We start from the raw sequence: 21,113 nt of genomic DNA on the forward strand, positions 1-21,113 counted from the left end.
ACTTCTACTCACATGTCTCTCAGTGAAAGAAGCCATTAAAGTCCCTTCTCGTTCTCCATTTTATTTATAGATATTGAGACATCTAACCCACAATGCTTGGCTTTTGGTAAAGCAAGATGTGTAAGGTCATTGGTCACTTCTATGTTTTGGTATATAACATTAAGTGATGTATGTCTATAACCTTCTTCCTTTTTGCTTTTGTAGAGTTCAGGATGATCTGGAAGAAAGTGGAACTGATAAGATAATGCAGAAGCAAAGAGGTGAAATGGTTCAAATGCCTAAACCACAAAGCTCCAAGAAAGCAAGTGAGGCTTCCATTGAGAACAAAGGAAAATCTTTGAAAGCTAAAGTACGTGGCAGAGTATTTTCTGAGGACTATGAGAAGGTGAAGAAGCACATAATACTTTATCCTAACGGCAAAACCATTCGCCTATGGAGCAAGATATTTTTAGTAGCATGTTTGGTTTCTGTGTTTTTGGATCCTTTGTTTTTGTACTTGCCAATCGTAAGACGGGAAGAAATGTGCATAGATAATGGAGTTAGAACTCTTGAAACTACACTTACCATCATAAGAATTTTAGCTGATGTATTTTATGTGATTCAAATTTTTGTTCGTTTTCGTACTGCTTATGTTTCACCTTCTTCTCGAGTTTTCGGGAGAGGAGAGTTTGTTGTAGACCCTTCAAAGATTGCATCAAGGTACCTACAGAGAGGGTTCTGGCTAGACTTCATTGCCGCATTGCCTCTACCCCAAGTAAGTCATCAAAATTTTTTACAATATGACGGTACTCAATGTTTTAGTGAGTGAAAAGTAATGTATTTGAGGAATGTATCTTTCAATTACAGGTCTTAATATGGGTTGTTATACCCAATCTTAAGATTTCAGCAGTTACAATGACAGTTAGCATTCTTCGGATTCTCATCCTATTTCAGTACCTCCCAAGAGTTTTTCTTATATTTCCTCTCACATAAAAGATCGTTGAGGCCACCGGCATCGTCACGCAAAAAGCATGGGCAGCAGCTGCATACAACCTTCTGCTTTACATGTTAGCTAGCCATGTCTGTACTTAAAGAGTCATTTTTTAACCATATCAAGCATTGAGAAGGTTTGTTCAATAAGCTGAATAACTTCAATTTTTTTCTTTTTATTTCTCTTCTTTTAATGAAGGTTTCAGGAGCTTGCTGGTATCTGCTATCAGTTGAGAGACAAGAAGCTTGCTGGAGAAGTGCTTGCAACCTTGAGAAGCCACTCTGTGAGCTAGGATTCTTTGACTGCTGCAGGCTTGAAGACCCTCAAAGGATTAATTGGTTCAAATCAAGCAATGTTTCAAACATATCCCAGGACAGCTATAATGGACCTCATACCAATATTGGTTTCTATCAGTTTGGTATTTATACTGATGCTGCTTTAAACAATGTTACTGGCTCCTCAATCCTCAACAAATACTTGTACTGTTTCTGGTGGGGGTTAAGGAACTTGAGGTAAGTTTTAAAGTGCATCTCAATAATCTCCGATTCACTAGTACTACGTATATCATTTCGGAAGAAATCAAATGATGCCAGTCTCTTTATCTTCAATGAGTGCAGCTCCTTGGGACAAAATCTTGCAACAAGCACTTACATTGGTGAAATACTTTTCACCATCGTCATTGCAACTCTAGGACTAGTTCTTTTTTCATTGCTTATTGGGAATATGCAAGTAAGTCCTTCAAATGATGTCTTCTAATGTCTGATTAATCAACATCTTCAGCACTATTCAGAAGGAGTTGTAGAATTAGCACACGCTTGCTTTATTGTTGGCAAAGTTGTTTACGGGGTCATTGCTGTAATTTTCCATTTACTTGAATTATAAGTCATTAACATTTTACTTCCAGAGATACCTGCAATCTACAAGCATTAGAATGGAAGAATGGAGGATCAAGAGGACTGATACAGAACAATGGATGCATCACAGGCAGCTGCCTCCAGAACTGAGGCATTCAGTTAGGAAATTCGATCAATACAAGTGGGTGGCCACTAGAGGAGTTGATGAAGAAGCCATTCTCCATGAACTTCCATTTGATTTACGGAGAGAAATCAAGCGCCACCTTTGCCTCAACCTAGTCAGACGGGTAAGTTCTTTGATCTTATATCATTTTTTATTTATAAAATTCTTATGGGTGTTTGCATATTCTTTTCTAGATTTTGACCCCTTAAAAATTTAGATTATCGGATTCACTGCCGAGTTAAATTTTTACTTAGCAATGAATTAATGATCAAGATTTATTTTTTATTTTTATCTTTCTCAATCTTTTCCCTAACAATCATTGACTCCCTTACCCTAAAATTTACCTTCAAAACTTTCAGCCCCTTCGGATTTTCAACCCTCGCTCCGTTCCTGACAGTAGGAAGATATATTATGATGCTGAAAAGTTACCCATTTTAACAATAATTTCCAGGTTCCATTGTTCCATCAAATGGATGAAACAATACTAGACGTAATATGCGAGAGGCTAAAACCTGTGTTAGGAACCAAAGGCATCTTCCTTGTGCGGGAAGGTGATCCTGTGCAACAAATGCTGTTCATAGTCCGAGGACAACTGGATTCCTACACCACAAATGGTGGCCATTTTGGATTCTTCAACTCAAGCCGGATTGGCCCTGGTGATTTCTGTGGCGAGGAGTTGCTGACGTGGGCCCTCGACCCGCGGCCAACTGTCATTCTTCCATCATCTACACGCTCTGTCAAGGCTATAACTGAAGTAGAGGCATTTACACTTATTGCTGAAGACTTCACATTTGTAGCTTCACAGTTTAGGAGACTGCATAGCAAGCAACTTAGGCACAAGTTCAGGCATCATTCACATCATTGGAGAACGTGGGCAGCATGTTTTATTCAAGCTGCGTGGCGCAGGCATAAGAACTTGAAAGAAACAGCTAAAGTGAAGAGTGGATCAGAGCCCGGACAGCCATCAGGTACTGGTTCATTTTGGGACCACTATGCTGAGAGTTTGATTGCTAGAAATAGTAGTGGAAGTTTCAAGCAAGCTGCTGGCCCAAGTTCGGATGTTGTGTACTCATCATTGCAAAAGCCTGGAGAGCCTGACTTCGAGGAGTGAAGTAAAAAACTTGCTACAAGATTGAAAGAGTAATGATTTAGTGGATGACATTATTGATGTCACAATGAGCGACATTGTCATGTGACGTTATTTAATTAATTCATAATTTTAATATTTTTTGTAAAAAAAATTATATAATTATTCTATATATTCACTTGCTCATCATATAATGGACGAGATTGCTCTTTTGATTATTTATGAAATTAGCCATGTGTAATATGTTTAAAATTTTAACACCATTGAGTTTTATGATAAATGTTAAGAGCACCAATGAAACAGTTATATTTTCGGACTTTTGTTTTCTCGTACTATGTTTTCTGGCTGGCCCAAAAGTTCAGTGACCGGTGGGCCTTTGCTTGAAAAAGACAGGGAGAAAGCCTTTTAGAGTGGAGCTTTTGACACCCCTCTAAAATTCTTATAGCACCCCTTTTGAAATTTAATTTCTTAAAATACCTTAGTTTTATTAATAAAATACAAACCCATATATTGAATTAATCATCTTCCCATATTATTTTCCTCTAAAAAAATTATTCATTTTAAGTTTTTATTTTTAAAATGAATACAAATTATAATATCTTAAGTTATTTTCTTTTATTATATAATTTCTATTGTCATAACTCTAAACTTATATAATTAAAAAAAATTAATTAGGGTGTAAAATTTTTCAAAATTTTTAATTTATTTAATTGTTTAATTGAATTCCCCATGTAGAAATGAATTAAGTCCTGTTTAGTAATTTAGGCATTCTCAATTAAAAAAAGAAGTTTATGAGATATTTTCAGGGATATCAAAAGGCCTACTCAAGCGTTAATCAGTAGGCTTGATTTTGATCTTCTACAATTATGGGCTTACTTGAGCTTAAACATTAGGGTGGTGATCGGTAATACTATTAACTATTCCCTGCATTTTGTGTAGTGATATTAAAATACAAAAAGCATTAGTAATCTACACACACACACACACACACACACACACACACACACACACACGCATATATATATATATATATATATATAATTCGTACAACTTTTTCATTCCTTTGTATCTCTAGTAATGGTAATGTGTGTGTGTGTGTGTGTGTGTGTGTATAATTCTACAAAACAAACTTTCACCCATCTTCTCCGCTCCTTGATCTTGAACTTCTTGATTACAGTGATGAGTAACTTTATTTAGTTTTGAGCTATTTGAATTACTAATTTGTATTAAGTGTTTGAATAGAAATGGCTACGGCGACCATGAATTAATCATCCACGTTCTGGGTTGAGGGGAGCTTGAAAAGTCCGTAGTAAATAGTAATGTGTAAATGGGCACAAGCCGAAACAATCCATGTATAGGGTTGTTTAATAATGGAGAAGGGTGATTGATGCCCGACGTCAGCACATTATCATTTATAATCCACGTTTTGTTCATTTCTCATTATTTGAACCTTGACCTAGTTTTGTCAAAAACATCATCCACTTTCCAAGCTGCAAAGCGTTGTCAAACCTTCAAGTGGGATTCCCTTTCTTTCAACCATTGAAAAAATATTGGGACGAACTAAAATCTTTGACATTTCAATTATTAATATCTAACGGATTTTTTTTTTAAAATTTTATATGAATTCATGAAGTTTAAAATATATATATATATAACCATATATATTTGTCTCATTCATAAAATCATATACATTTGTTTCCTTTGAAATACATACAGCTTCTTTACTCATTTTTTTTTTTATTACAGAGGAAGATTCCAATTTCCTAATTATATCACTAATCTCTCTATTGTTTTCATAATACCTAATGACCCTATAATACTATAATTTTACAGTATTACTCTTATTTTTAAATATAGTTTTATTCCTATTTATTATATATTAAATAAACCATATAAATTGATATTAAAATAAAAAATTAAATACAGAGATAAGAAATATAAATTTTTTGCTATGAGCAAAAAATTATTTTTCTTGTAATTTTTGTTATTTTAATATATATTTTATATTTACAAAATCAAATATCCAACAAATGATCTATTTATCCTTTCTTTCCTTTAATTTTTTTTATGTTAAGACGATTATTAAATTTATAAAGACAGTAAAGAAATAAATAATACATATCCATTTCAATAGGGGAACCGGCAGCAATCTCCCTTTTCGAAATTTTCTTTTCGTGATTTTCTGTAGTTCTCCATCATTTAGATATTATATTACGTTTACGTGTGGGTCACAAAATCCATGCATGTCAACTGCGCAACAGACCTGTGATCATCTTCTTGGGGTCGTCGGAGGGTCCCTCACACATGAATCCAGTCTGTTTTAATGAACAAATTAATGCTCTTGATTAATGCTCACACAAGCCTTGTCCAGTGCTTTTAATTAATTCAAACCATAGGTACACTCCTACCATAACTCATGATTTTTTTTTTTCTTCTTTTTCCCCACTTTGGAATTGTTACAATGATAAATCTATGAATCTATTACCAGAAAGTTTAAATTTTTACGTTTATACCACATCCCAATGACCTACAAAGAATAATTCAGAAATGATCTGCGCTATGTGTGTGTGTGTGTGTGTGTGTATATATATATGCACACTCTCTGGCTAATATTTAAGAAGTTATTAATATATGATTGGCTATAAATTAATCTAAACGTCTCTTAAGGATTTGTTGCTTGTTTTCATTACTATTTAGAGATTAAAAATAAAGAATGGTCTCGTGCATACACTTCTTCCTCGTCACTTGTTCGGGATTAGGCAGCAAGGCATTAATAGTAGCAAGCTGGTTGCAAAGCGAGATCTCGCTGGCTGGTCGGATTAGATCTATAATAGCTAATACATCGCAAAATTTTCTAATAATCCTCATGATTATGATATTTACGATGATGGCTTTCAACAAAGCACTCAGAACTTTTCAAATTAAGGATCCAATTATGAAAAAGAAAAGAAGATTAATTGGATTGTGTAAAGCAAAAGACTCGCACCGTCACAGGACAAGAAGACAACAGTTAGGTTGCGGAGACTGACCCTTTTGCATCTAATTAGTCCGTGCTTGTGAATTGAAGAATACGGTGACCATAAATTTGTTTTATCCTCCCTTTTTCCAATTTACAACAATCCATTCAATGAAATAATGGGTTTGTGTATGGCGTTAACAAGTTTTGTCCTACTAAAATAGGGACGTGTGTTTATGGAGGTTGGGTTTTTGTTATGAAATAAAAATTGTAATATAAATTAATTATTGTGACAATTATTATTATGATTTTAATTTGGCAGAGAGTTTTTTTTTTTTTTTCAAATCTAGAATATATGCGTGCCTCCTGCGAAATCATGTATATTGTTATTTAAAATTTTGAATTGGATAATCTGATTAAGTATTATTCTATGCATTTTGGCGAAGCATTTTCAACTCAGTTCTCCAAATTAAACAACTAAATGATTTTGTCAATTGGGTCCAAAAAAGAGCTAAGTTCCATATGTGTGTGTGTGCGCGCATGATATATGCCCAATGAACATATAATATCATGCTTTTTCATGCCTGAAAAGGAACATCTCTATCATTTTCCAGCTACTAATTAACGTAATCTTGTACTAAACGAATCCTTATCCACCCGAATCCTTATCCACCTTTCATCACCCCATGAGGCTGCCACGAGAAACTATGAAGATGCTTTCACAAGGATCAATTTATGTAAGCACTTCTTACAAGTCAGAGATTTTTTAAACCATTGCCAACAATCAAAAGCTCTCTCTGGATAAGATCACCTCCCCAAACTCAACAATTTTATATATACTATTTCAGAAAAAAATAAAAAATAAAAAAACTGAAAATTTCTTTTGGCCTTATTAGCAGCAGATCCCAAGTGAGAACACCAACTGCATTAGTGCAAATATCATTGCTTCCAAGCTGTCATGGGATTTTCTTCAAAGCAAAAGTCAATCGAGTTCGGTGGTGACAGCTACTCACATTTTCATTAAAATAATTTCATAATGCAGAATGCTGTGGAAATAATAAAAAGTCAAAAAGTGTCGCCATTAAAGCTAGCTTAGCTTGTTCATTTTTCAGTAGGATGAGGAAATAGAGAAAGAGAGCGAGCAACGTGTCGTTAAAAGAACCAATAGGTGCTTGTTCTGTTCTGTTTACTCGACTCTCACGTGACTGATTGAAGAATATAGAAAGGATTGTATTTTTAATGGTTTACTTTTAATTTGTTTACCCCAAATTGATGTTCATCTACTTTTGCTAGTTATTGGAAGAACGCCAGCTTCATAATCATACGGTTGGTTGTTGTGAGGAATTTCTTTCCTATTTTAATCATATCATGATTGCAATGTGACTATGTATAAGGAATCGCCTTCGATGTCGATCAACTTTTCAAATTTTTTTAAATTTTTAATTAAGATAATACTTGCCATATATCATGTCAAAAGTGCATCATAATAAAAATGAAATTATTATTTTTTATATATTAAACTATTTAGTATTCGAATATCACATTGAACCCTAACTAATATATATTCGAGCTGAGTAGGACCAGTAGGGTGGCAAAGCTCTCTTAATGGGTATATAATGCAGCTGAATTCATAAGACTCAAATCAATGACGTTGATTAAATTAGAACAACTTCATACTAGCTGACCTACGCGCTTGTAGGTTAAAAAAAATAATATTTAGCTAATTAAACTCCACATAACATCTCTTTCAAATTTGGTGTAGGTAAGGATTGGATTTCCACTAGTGACAAAAAATTGATAGATTTCCCTGTTATTAATTGAGGTGGAGTTCTCTTTCAAGGAAATAATTTTTTTTTTTTTTTTGGAGATCAATACTGGTCTCGATAAATTAGCCGCTATACTCATTATCTTTGGGTAAATCAAGATGATCGAGACAAATTTTCAATTGTAATGTAAATAGATTGTATTCTCATATTTTTAAGTAGAAAAACTAGACCCATATTTTATAGAAGTAACAATATTTTTTTTCTCAAATTACATTCATGTTTTTTAACAATACAATGATTGATTCAATGTTATTATATTTATGCATTTGAAACTGATTTTCAATCCGTAGGAGCTAATTAGTACAATTAATAAAATCTCCTGTGTTGAAAACACAGACCAAATCCTAGTCACATGAGTGGGAAAAAATTAAATTATCTTCAGCCTAAAAATTAAAAAAATTTGATTTTCAATTTGCATTTATGTTATTTAAAATTTCCTTTTTTTTTGGATTTGTTACCCAATAGAGAATCCCTCTTTAAAGTTAAAAATGGGATAATTCACACAACAATCTAATAAAATTTCAGCACAACAGTTTCTAAAGATTTTATTACAATTACTAGATAATTTTTTCCCCTAATCACATTAAATTTAAGGCTTCTTAGTTAATCCGTAAAGAAAACACACACACACACACACACAGGGCCATCAGCACCGTGCACCATCATCGGTTGCAGGCACACGTAGCCAAAAGATTCCATAGGCATGCACCGTATCTAATGCAGTCAACTCCTCGGATCTTTACAAAGAAAAGAAGTGAAAAAATCATTAAGACATCAAAAGTACAGTCCATGGACACTACATTAAACAATAACAAAAACTGAAGCATCTTCTTCTCTCCTGTTTATACGTACCTTCTCTTCTTTTCTTTTGGATACACTCATTTGGTCCTGTCTTTATGTCTTTATTTATATTCCCATAAATTATTCAATATTTTTTTTCCTTCTACAAATTGATCATCAACAATAATTAAAACCCCTTAATTATTTAATTCTTTTTTCTGTCTTTTTCACAAAATATATTCTGAGTCTCTTAGACCGAGTCTCGTACATATTTTATATGACTGCAATTCGCAAAACTCATTATTATTTTTTAGGCGGGTTTCACAAGGAGTCTCATCACATCCTAACAATGGAAACTTTTCATTGAACCCGCATTACAACTTCCCATTTCAGTTTCGTTTGTGTAAGAAAGTCCTGATCAAATGTTATTTCTTAGTCTTTGATTATAAGAAAAGATAACAAGATTTTGAGATTCTGGGTTAGGTCTGTAATGTTGATTACGTGTGATGTGATATAATAATGATGATTTATAGTCTTTACACATTTCTTCTTCAGCTGATATCTTGACTTTAAAAAACGTATTAACCTCTGATGCAGATTTAAAGTAGCATTTATAGTAATTAGTCACAACTCACATGTTTGACCTGTCCTTTTTCTCCTGAAAAGGTGGGATGCTCTATTGTTCTTTATACAAAGCTTCATGTACAAGTTGAGCTTTCTTTTTCTGTTCACAAGATTCCTGATGAAAGCAGCCATTGGTGGAATTCTTTTTTGAAGTTTTTGTGGCTCTACTGCTAAAGAGCTCTTGCCTAGTCAATTTTACTTTATTTTGTGGTGCACTATATAGAACCCTTTTGCCTGTTTGTACTGCAGATCAAATCGTTTCGTTTGAAGCAGCATCATGGGTTACAATAATTCAAGATCTGTCAGGTTAGTTAGTCCCTTCAATATTCTTCTAAGTTTTTGTTAAGTTCAGTTTAGAAAATTAAAAAAAAAAATGTTATGTGTAGTAACAAATTTTAATATTTTGCATACAAATTTTCAGATTTCAAGATGATCTTGAATTATCAGAAAAGCCCCCTGCAATGAATGGAGACGGTGTGATTAAGTTCAAATACAAGTTTGATGGGAAGCAAGTACCCGAGAAGGAGGTATCCGGGAAGCCTGTAAAATCCTTGAAAGCTAAAGTACTGTCAAGAGTCTTCTCTGAGGATTATGAGAGAGTAAAGAAGAAGATATTGGATCCTCGAGGGCCAGCAATTCGTCGATGGAATAAGATCTTTTTAGTAGCATGTTTAGTTTCTTTGTTTGTGGATCCTCTGTTCTTTTACTTGCCGGTAGTTAGACATGAAGTGTGCATAGATATCGGGATTCCCTTGGAAGTGATTCTCACTATTATAAGAACACTGGGTGATGCCTTTTACATAATTCAGATATACATTAGGTTTCGCACAGCTTATGTAGCGCCTTCTTCTCGTGTTTTTGGGAGAGGTGAGCTTGTTATAGATCCTTCAAAAATTGCATCAAGGTACCTGAAGAAGGGCTTCTGGATTGACTTCGTTGCTGCCTTGCCCCTTCCTCAGGTTTGTCACAAGAACTCTATATTGCCTTTAAGATGTTAATTTATGGGGCTTAATTCTTTTCCTTACTTAAATTTCAGGTTTTGATTTGGTTCATTATCCCCAATCTTAGGGGCTCGACAATGAGAAACACGAAAAATGTCCTTCGTTTCATCATCATTTTTCAGTACCTTCCCAGACTCTTTCTTATATTCCCACTCTCACAACAAATTATTAATGCCACTGGTGTTGTGACAGAAACTGCTTGGGCAGGGGCTGCTTATAACCTTGTACTCTTCATGTTGGCAAGCCATGTGAGTATCAAGAAATTCATATTAATCGAATTGTTAAGTGAACCGAGGATTAGATTTCAAATAATGCTAATGTCTGTTACATAATATGGTTGTTAGATGGGTAAAAGGAAGGAGAAAATTTAAGAAATTGTTGCGAAAACTTAGCATAGTAAATTGATAGTAATAAGATGTTGCAATCTGCAGTTGATTACTGATAACTCTATCCTGGTTACTTTCTTCTTTGAAATAGGTTTTAGGAGCTTGTTGGTACCTTCTTTCAATTGAACGGCAAGAAGCATGCTGGAGAAGTGTCTGCAATAGTGAGAAGCCATCATGTCAATATGGATATTTTGATTGCCACAAGGTTGAAGATCCTAATAGGGAGTCCTGGTTCAAGTTCAGCAACATCACAAGCCTTTGTGATCCGAACAACGTAAGCTCCTACAAGTTTGGTATTTATGCTGATGCAATTACATTTGATGTCACAACAGCACCTTTCTTCAACAAGTACTTTTACTGTCTCTGGTGGGGCTTGAAGAATCTGAGGTAAGATTAAATCTTTCTTTTTCTTGCCAGTCAATTGAGCATAATGTTGTTTATCACAAGCTTAATAGATATAGTACACAATATCGATCACTCCCAATGGAATGCCTAATATAGATTCTAATGTTCTGTTTCACCAATAAGTGCAGTTCTGTAGGACAAAATCTTGCCACAAGCACTTACGTTGGAGAAATAATTTTTGCCATCATTATTGCAACTCTCGGATTAGTTCTCTTTGCATTGCTCATTGGGAATATGCAAGTAAGCATTTCTCACAATGCCTTCGAATCTATCATTTCTTTTGCAGTCATTAATGCTTGAACATGTCACTTCAGAGAAGTTGAATGCAGCATGTATGGAATATGTCTTGAAACAAAAAGCTCCAGATAATATCCCAATCATTTTCATTGCTATGGTTTGACTATGTTATTTCAACCAGTATATAATTCTGGTTGTGCATTTCACTCGCAGACTTACCTCCAGTCGACAACTATCAGATTAGAAGAATGGAGAATCAAGAGAACCGATACAGAACAATGGATGCATCACAGGCAGCTACCTCCAGAATTAAGGCAATCTGTTAGAAAATATGATCAGTACAAATGGGTAGCCACTAGAGGTGTTGATGAAGAAGTTCTTCTAAAAGGGCTTCCCACGGATCTCAGGAGAGACATTAAGCGCCACATCTGTCTTGATCTTGTCCGACGAGTAAGCCAATGCTTCATTTTCACTATGATATATGTCCTAACCCAGTTGTAGAATTTGATGTCGATGGAGTGACAATGCCAGCATGATATAATAATTACGTAATATGGTGAACAGGTTCCATTGTTTGATCAAATGGATGAAAGAATGCTTGATGCAATATGTGAGAGGCTTAAGCCTGCCTTGTGCACTGAAGGCACGTTTCTTGTACGTGAAGGTGACCCCGTCAATGAAATGCTATTCATAATCCGAGGGCACCTTGATTCTTACACCACTAATGGTGGCCGCACTGGATTCTTCAATTCGTGCCGTATTGGCCCAGGTGATTTCTGTGGCGAGGAACTGCTGACATGGGCTTTAGACCCTCGCCCAAGTGTCATTCTTCCATCATCTACTCGTACAGTCAAATCCATATCCGAAGTTGAGGCTTTTGCTTTACGAGCAGATGACTTGAAGTTTGTAGCATCACAATTTCGAAGATTGCATAGTAAGCAACTTAGACATAAGTTCAGATTCTACTCACACCAATGGAGAACATGGGCTGCGTGCTTCATTCAAGCAGCTTGGCGCCGGTATAAAAAACGAAAAGAAGCAGCTGAACTAAGGGCTAAAGAGAACATTCCTGCTGAGCCTGACTCTCCCCAGCCTCCTTCAGGCTTATCAATTTATGCAGCTAGATTGAGTGCTAGCACTAGAAGGGCCAATAAACATTCCAGGTCTGATTCTGGTGTCGTCACCACATTGCAGAAACCGGCAGAGCCAGATTTTTCTGTAGATGAAGAATGAATGTTAACACACAAATTGAGATGGGGTTTGTGATTCATTTGTTCATTGATATACATTTGAAGTCATAACTGGCAAATATTTTTGGCTTGTAACATGCATCTTTGTTCTTTTTATTAGAAATGATGCATATAGTAGCTGAAAAAATGCAAAGAAAATAGTTACGACAATGTATTGTGGAAAAATTAAAATCATACATTGCATGTTATCAAAATGTGAAGTCAATCACAGCAAATTTCTACTGCATATGCTTCTGCCTACGCCAATATGTGAGACATTTGAGTAGAATGGATAAACAATGAGAGCTAGGCATTGTTTGCTTTTTTGGGCTTGCAATGCCCTGAATATTCGCTGGAGTGGAGCTATTCAATTCTTACCTTTTATCTCATCAAATAATTGCAGTTTGACTTTGTCAAAAAAAAAAAAAAAAAAATATGTATATATATGTATATTGGCAAATGGAGTCTGATAGGATTAGTAACGGGGGCTGAATAGCTCTGCCAGGTATTCACTGGCTAGCTAGCCCACCAACATTTATAAAGCCCACGAAGTTGCAACCCAAGCTTCACTTTCATGGGCCACCTGGGCAAAGTTGCTGGGGTTACCACCCCTGCCAGTATTTAGCGGTGAGAAGTCTCGTAAACGACTCCCCCAATCTTAGCGGGGTAGAGATTTAACTCTATGGTAGCTTCAGATTTTCAGATGATGCTATTACAGAGTTAATTTACAAAATTTGAGTAGATTTCTAATTTTATATATCAGTAAATTATAAATAAGGTAACACTTGGCAGAACAATATCACTTTCATGCGGACCAAAATGCTCCAAAAGAGGTTAAAGGTGCACGCGATTTGTTCAAATGTTATGTCATTTGCAAAAGCGTGTAGGGGATACAGGAACATGAAGTTTGATCGGCTAAAAACGGTGCCTCATGAAACTCGACTAAACACGATGAGCTACGCCATGCAGAAGCAGAAAGTCAAGACGCTTTAACAAAAGCTATACTTATGATTAATTAGCAGTTACTAACAATTTGGACCATTGTGAACATACAAACTTGTAAAAGTGATTTTATTAGGGAAAAAAAAAAACCAAAAATATAAGAAATAAAAAGTGATTCTTGCATAGCTTTTGGAGCGTAATCTTTGACCGGGCGCCGTTGATTAAAGACAAGAAAATTGTCGTTATGCTAATTCAACTAATTAAACTTCTAACATTGTTCTCCTTTTGGTGATCAATTGTAGGGAGATTAAAGCACAAGCAATTGCTTTTGCATACACCATGTGAAAGCAGCAATTTCTTTTCCAAGCAAATTCGGTGAAAAGCAAAATGAGGAATTCAAAGGGTTTAATTACTAATTAATTTGTAATACTAATTGGTAGGATGTATACAAAATAGAACGCACTATACATGACATGTGTGAAACACCAAATTGTATTAAAGAAAAGCAAAGTAAAAGTTTTCTTCATAATTTATTCTTTTTAGGGTTTGTAATTTTACGTGTTGTAGTTAGTAATTATACATGAAATTGGGGCCATAGACACATTGATGGCATGAAACATAAAATTCTCTCTAAAAGAGGAACAATATAAGTAAAAGAGAAACAAAATTTGGCCTTGGAAACTTTATGAGAGTCCCACATTCATACTTTCACCATAACATTGCACTTGTCGAAGTGTCATAAGCCATTCTTTTTGGGGTGGGCTCAGTCATTGTTTGTGGATCCATTTTGACTAATGGCCTCTTTGGGTTGTTTTGATTTGAAGTAGTCTTGAAAATAATAAGTACAGTTTTTGCGTTAAAAGTGAGAGTTAGAACAACCCTTTCAACTGAATTTTCAAAGTGAAAAAGAAACAAAAGGAGGAAACAATCATATAAAAGAAGTTTAAGTACTCTTGAATTTATGTACCTTACGGGTCGTTTTGGTTGTCTTTAATTAGTTATTATTAATTAGCATTGGATAAGACACTTGAATTGAGTTAAGAAAGCCAAATTCAATGGAACAAATCTCTCAACACCTTCAATTATGTCATTGACCACTGACAATTAGTTGCCCAACAAAGAGGGAAGAATTAAAAAGAAAAAGGTAGAATGAGATTAATGAGTGGTTGATGACCTAATCCCCTATAATCAAGAAATTATGTCTCCCTAATAATCCAAAACTTAACTGTAATACCCTTTTGAAAATTTTCTTACGAGAAAATTGATTGAAGCATTATCATATTATCGACTAGATTTTAAGGAAAAAAAAAAAAGGAAAAAGATAGTAATATTTCTTAAATTACCTCAAAATTTGGCAAGCTCAAGTGGCCAACCCATAAACATTTTCATTTTTTGTTCCACAAAATAATTTTAGCCTCAAATTGGAATGCTGAGTTCTGAAACAACTAACTATATGCAAACCATTAACTTTTCAAAAATGCTTATGTAATCCACATGAAGTTAGTGACTCAAAAATACCTTTAATTTAGTTGCATAGTACGTAGGATTGCACTTTGTAAATTTAGTCATTGAAACATTCAAAAACTTGCCACCCTTTTGTCAAAGACATAATCAAGTTCTTTTAGCTTATCATGCAGAGCCATAAAAATGGAAATTTTTGACACTAAAGATGATGATAATAATTAGTTTAGATGGGTGTGGCCCTTAATACAGAATTTTGAACAAGATGATTGGACATTGCAACTATAATTATCCTTTCTTAATTGCTATGTCATGATATTTCCCTGGAAGAATAACAAAAATCAAATTCCAAATGCTCTCTTCAATCTCATCATGATGATCAAGCCCCACACTGGCTCATGCTGTCATGTGATAAATATAAGAAAGTCCAATATCAAAGTTGATAATTTAAGGGCATAATCATGGTGATTAGTTGCACATTTTTCTTTTGTACTTAGACTTGTAAGCTTAATTTGTTAGAAACTAGTTGGACTAGGGTGCTAAACCACTTCTGTTTATTTGTATGAAAAATAGTTCGAATCTCTCTTACACCTCAATGGAGTGAAATTTCCTCTCAAATATTTAAAAGTACATTCAATTTATTCGAGACCTAATGTCAGATTATATTATAACAGAATCGATCTAGAGAGTGTTGTCAATTTTTTTGCAATATACTGAATAAGAAGAAAAAGAAAAAGAAAACTTTATATTTCAACGTTGAACTTTCTTTTTCATGGCTTCTTTGGATCATTCTTAATATCTTTTTACTTGTCATAAGATTTCAAAATTTCTCTTTCTCCTTCTCGGTAATCAAACCACCTAATATATTCAAACGTCAAAATATAATCATGGTCATGGAGGTAACAATAATCATTCATGTGAGGACCAAGAACCATTAAAATGGATTTGTTAATTCTCACTTATCATCTATATAACAATATGATATATTATAAACCCATTGTCATAAGAAGCCTCGAGTCCGCCACCAACCAATAAATGCATGTGAGCATGATGGAGGTCTTTCATTTTCTTCCACGCAGAGGGGTTTAGGCTTATTTTATTTACTAGATTGTTAAATTATCATCAACAAAGAAGATAATGATGGCAAATGATTTTGATGAGGGTATATTCTCATAATTTAGATTCAAATGAGACATTTTAGTCAAGGGTAGTTGCAATTATATTACGGATTATTCAATTTGAATGAGACCAAGGAAGCAGGAGACAAGTCTTTCAAGGTTTAGGGGAGCAAAAGCACTTATTATCCCATGTTCTTGTGTCCAATCTCCCTTCTTTAAAATATGCGAAAGGTTGAATTAAGCAATTCAAAACAAGGAAAGCAGTAGAATTAGATCAATAGTCTGCAATAATGATTGAATCAATAAGAAATTTAATCACATAGAGTTAAAAGCTTAATCAACTTAGTCAACATATCGATCGGTCACAAAGAAAGAAAAATATTTTTTTAAAATAAAGAAAGGCTAGAAGGTTTAATCACATGATTAATGTGATTAATTGACTGCTTTAACCTTTTTTCTACTTTGTCACTCCATACGGATTGTGTGCAGATTTCTCTATAACTCTACATTTACGATAATTTTTCCTTCACCCACATCTAGATATGTCGCAAATTTAGTTACTTGATTTTTTTGTTTGTTATAATGAAAAGTATTTCGAGATCAAACTCCAAGATAGATTTGTCAATGTATCAATTAATAAAGGCATAGTGCTAGCGACCCTGCTAGGGATGATTAGTTGAAACAGCTGAAGTGTTCCCACAGGACTTTGGGGTCGTCATGAGGATAAGATTAGATGAATTAATTATCAGATACAGCAGCAAAAGGTTATTATTAGTAACCTTTATTGTTCTCTTTAGCTTCATGCAAAATAAATTTAAACTTACCCGCCTCTCGTGAAGGCTAGTAGTTCAAATTACCAAATAGATAATGCTAACAATTTATCAGTAGCTGGATTCACATGTAACATGTATCAGATGAATTAACGACATGCAACTATATTATTCAAAGAAAGGGTTTTGCATTGTTTTGATGTTGAAATAGAAGAAAGTGACACGACGTGAGAAAATAACGTGACATTCTTTTTGTGGACACTGGACAAATTAGAAGTCGGTGGTCAATTTGTATTTTAGATTTTTTTTTTAAATTAAAAAAAAAAAACAACTTTTGTTTGTCAAAAGTTGAAAACCACTAGACCTTCTTGGTTAATTTAATGCTTCAAATTCCTTTTGAGCGATTGTTGACTCTTCTCTTTGTATAACTATTCCAATTATCATTATTGTAAGATTGCATGTGAAGAAAATGTTGAATGCTTAATGCAATGATGGGTTTATACGTGAATAATTTTGTGTTTTGAATTGTCATATAAAATTAAATTTATTTAAAAATGATTTATTAAGTTTTTTCTGATAATTTGATTTTTTATATATTTGATAGGTGGTGGGTTTTTAATGCGTAAAGATTTAAGGGTAATTTTATTTTGTGATGAATTAAAATATGAATACCTAAAGATAATAGAAAAATTTTCTATATAAGTGGTTATAGTCCCCGTATTACATGTAACTTTCTATTTTTATTTTTTTTTGATATCCTATCATCATAGAGTTCAGGGAGAAAATTAAAGGATTTTCTAGGAAACATGTTGATTTAAAAGTCAAACCACTCAGCCCAAGAGAGTAATCTGTCATAGAGATTCTAGTACGCTTTCCATATTTGATTATTGATTTTTGGTGATACACACAATATGATTATTCCTGAGATTTTAGGTTATGATTTTTACCAAATGATTATTTTTCAACATATAAAATTAATTATAGCTTAAATTAAGTTTTTCTTTTTCTTATATATATATATAATTATGCTGCTATTTTCAATGAAAAAACTTACTAAGACAATCTAAATCAAGTTTCTCTAGCCAGTGAGTTTTTATCCCAGTGGTGAACCTCAACTCTCACAGTTAAGTATGATTGTGAGGGTAGGGGTTCGAGTCTTCATGGACTCAAACTCCCTCAATTAAGCATTATGCATGATTGTGTGGAGTTATTTGCAAGTCTTTCTCCCTTGCGAAATACGAGTGGAGTGGAGACGTCCCTCATTTGTGAAGGTTATTTGTCTGGACAAGTACTTCATAACATTTAATATAATATTGTAGGTCTCAGTTATTTGTCTGATTGTAAATATCAGTGTACTGTCTACTATAATAGCAGTTGTAAATATCTAATGTAATTCAGTAGATCTGATGTAATTCAGTAATCTGATGTGTAATCAATATTAAAAAAAAAAATCAAGTTTCTCTTATGTGACAGTGAGATTTCTACCTTACAAATATTAGAGTAAAATAGAGATAAGATAATTATCTCTAGTCAATTCAAATATTAGAGTAAAATAGAGAGAAGATAATTATCTCTAGTCAATAAATTGTGCAGGTAGAAGAGTCCAAGCATTTGTTAGTACTCGAGCAAGTGCCTCTAAACTTTTAATGGCATAGATTACCAATGGCCTCCTAGCCCATTAGCAGCTTAATTAACTAAGTTAAAAATTCTAATGAATTACCCTTAGTTTAGTCTAAGTTTTATCAAGGGACTATTTGTTTTTTTGACTTAATAGCTTAATTCACTTAATTTCAATTAGTTAAGTTATTAAATCTGTTTGTTTTTTCAACTTAATGAAAATTTAGTCACTAAGTTATTAAGTCAATTTTTTTAACATTTTACTTAATCTAAAATGTCTGAATGATATTATTAGAAAATATTCTCTAAAATTTCTCTATCTAATTAATTAATTTTCATCCTTACCTAAATACAATTTAATAATTAACATTATTTTTTTTTTTAAGAATAATTAACATTATTACCCATTTCTCTAACTTGTAATAATATAGTGGTAGACTTTTTTATCTTTTTATTTTCTTCAAATTAGTATTAGTTATCTTCATAATTTTTTATGAATATTTTTCATATAAAACATCATAAACTATAATAAAACTCATTAACATATACTAATTTAGAATATAAATGGTTGTATTCAATTGAACATGATTTATTTTATAATAATATATGATCTTATTTAAGCTCTTTGAGATGTTTACTATTTGTTTAGTATTATAATTTATAGGGATATTATCAATTTACTATCAAAGTTTTACTGACATATCATGTCAGTACCAAGGTTTGCCGAAAAGTGCATTTTACTACCAAAGATTTGCGCGGTTATCATTTTACTACGAATCCGTTAACAACGTTAAAAAATTGCTGATGTGTTGCTGATGTAATAAGGGCATAAAAGCCATTTCCGGATATAAGGGCATTAAAGACATTTTGAGTTGAAGCAAAACGCAGCGTTTTGACAGAATATTTAAGCTAAACCCCCTCTCTCATTCTGAAACCTCCGTCTCTGATCTCTCTTTATCGCTGTTGAGTGACGGTCGACTCTACTGTGAAACCTCCATCTCCGATCTGTCTCCCTGGCAGCTGAGTGACGACCGACTCCACTAGTGAGTTGTTGACTCTGCCTTTTTATTCACTTATTGTTCATTAATTTTTTTGTTAATTAAATTGTTATTGTTTTTTGTTGTGAATAATACTTGAATTTCATATATTATAATATTAATTTTGTAGCATAATTTTTTGTTAATGTGTTCTTTGTCGTTGTCCATGGTACTGACATTATAATTTTGTTAATTCTGTTATTGTTGGAGATCTAGCTTTGATAATTTTTCCTTATTTATTGTGGATCTTGTTACCAGTATAAGAATTTCTGTTATTGTTTGCTTTTTATAATTAAGTTGTGAATTGTGTTATGTTGATATTACTAGAATTAACGTTACCAATTTTTGTTCACTAGTTGCTTTTTGCAGATCATGTTACCAATACAACTACATATAATCTACAAAGGCAAGAACCATTGTAAAGGGTTGATTGAACCAGATGAATGCAGTCTGCTGCAGCTGAAGAATGAGGTGGTAAAGATTACAAGTGAAGACGGGTTAACCACTCTTGAAAGTGTGCAATTACTTGTCACCAGCCCAAAGAATAATGTGGAAGTTATTGTAGATACTGATGCAATGTTGCGGATTATGTTCACGGCACATGACTCATTACAAGTGCCAGTATTTAAAGTCAGTGTGTTGCCAACCCTACGTCCTGATTTAGAACTTGGTGGGGTGATACAATCCATGCTACATGCCTTAGGAGTTCAGCTATCTGCAGAGCAAGTTGCATGGGTAAACGAAAGTGGAAATGAACCATTATCTAGGCCTGGAGGCATTCATGGGCCACAAACAAACCTTGCTGAGAATGTTGGGTGTGAGACTGATGCTGATGAAGATGAATCACCTTCCAAGAGTGAAGGCAGAGATGTTAGGAATGAGAATGTTCAACAGAATGTTGATGACAACGACGATGATGATTGGTTGTCATATTTTGAGAAGGAATTTGCTACTGATGGTAGTCGTATAAATCACCAAAACATAGCTGAGGATGCAGAAGTTATGGATGATGAGGGATCTAGCTCTGACGATGAATCAATTGATGCAGATCCTCAATTTTTGGCGAATACATCTTACTCATATTTTGATTTGGGCACTACTCAATTGAAAGATTATATTGAAGTGCATATGTATAAGCCAAGGAATGATGGTAAGCATATGCTGAGGTTAGGAGACGTGTTTGATGATGTTGACCACTTTAGGAAGGTGTTGGGTGAAGTGATGGTGGATAAAAGCTTTGAAATTACAAAGGTGTACAATGACCGTAGGAGATTTTACGGTAAATGCAAGACTGATGGCTGTCTATGGTATGTGGTGGGAGGTAAAATCAGGGGTAAGGGTGGATTTGTAATTAAAGAGTTGCAGAATAAGCATGATTGCAGACAGACCGAAATGTTAGTGAATGTGACCAGCAAATGGATAGCAAAGAAAATAAAGAGTAAAGTCGTTGTGGATCCCCATGTGAAGATTTCTGTTCCTCACGAGTTTATGCAAGAGACATTTGGTGTGAGGATAGGGAATTTGAAGCTGTATAGAGCTAGAGAGAGGGCAAGGACAGACATTCGTGGAGACCATGCAAGGGGCTATGAGAATCTCTTTCAATATGCTGCAGTGATTCTGAAGTATGATCCATGTGTAATTTGCAAAGTA

General features: G+C 33.9%; 1 protein-coding gene and 1 pseudogene across 3 annotated transcripts; both read left to right on the forward strand.

The window, feature by feature from the left end:
- Positions 1–88: 88 nt before the first annotated feature.
- LOC18034502 lies at positions 89–3,098 on the forward strand (annotated as a pseudogene).
- A 5,832-nt stretch (positions 3,099–8,930) lies between these two features.
- LOC18034702 (protein CNGC15b) lies at positions 8,931–12,679 on the forward strand. Of its 3 annotated transcripts, none has more exons than XM_006424484.2 (8): positions 8,931–9,039; positions 9,510–9,566; positions 9,682–10,219; positions 10,297–10,509; positions 10,739–11,034; positions 11,181–11,292; positions 11,503–11,739; positions 11,854–12,679. In XM_006424484.2, exons 2-8 carry the CDS (start codon positions 9,538–9,540, stop codon positions 12,520–12,522), a joined length of 2,094 nt encoding a protein of 697 aa, XP_006424547.1. In that variant the 5' UTR covers positions 8,931–9,039; positions 9,510–9,537; the 3' UTR covers positions 12,523–12,679. The 3 variants fall into 3 exon arrangements, with proteins under 3 accessions (XP_006424547.1, XP_024035426.1, XP_024035427.1); XM_024179658.1 differs by lacking the exon at positions 8,931–9,039 and adding an exon at positions 9,058–9,119; XM_024179659.1 differs by lacking the exon at positions 8,931–9,039 and adding an exon at positions 9,128–9,302.
- The last annotated feature ends 8,434 nt before the right edge of the window (positions 12,680–21,113 follow it).

This window comes from Citrus clementina, unplaced genomic scaffold, assembly GCF_000493195.1.
Source record: "Citrus clementina cultivar Clemenules unplaced genomic scaffold, Citrus_clementina_v1.0 scaffold_8, whole genome shotgun sequence".
In the NCBI taxonomy this organism is placed as follows: domain Eukaryota; kingdom Viridiplantae; phylum Streptophyta; class Magnoliopsida; order Sapindales; family Rutaceae; genus Citrus; species Citrus x clementina.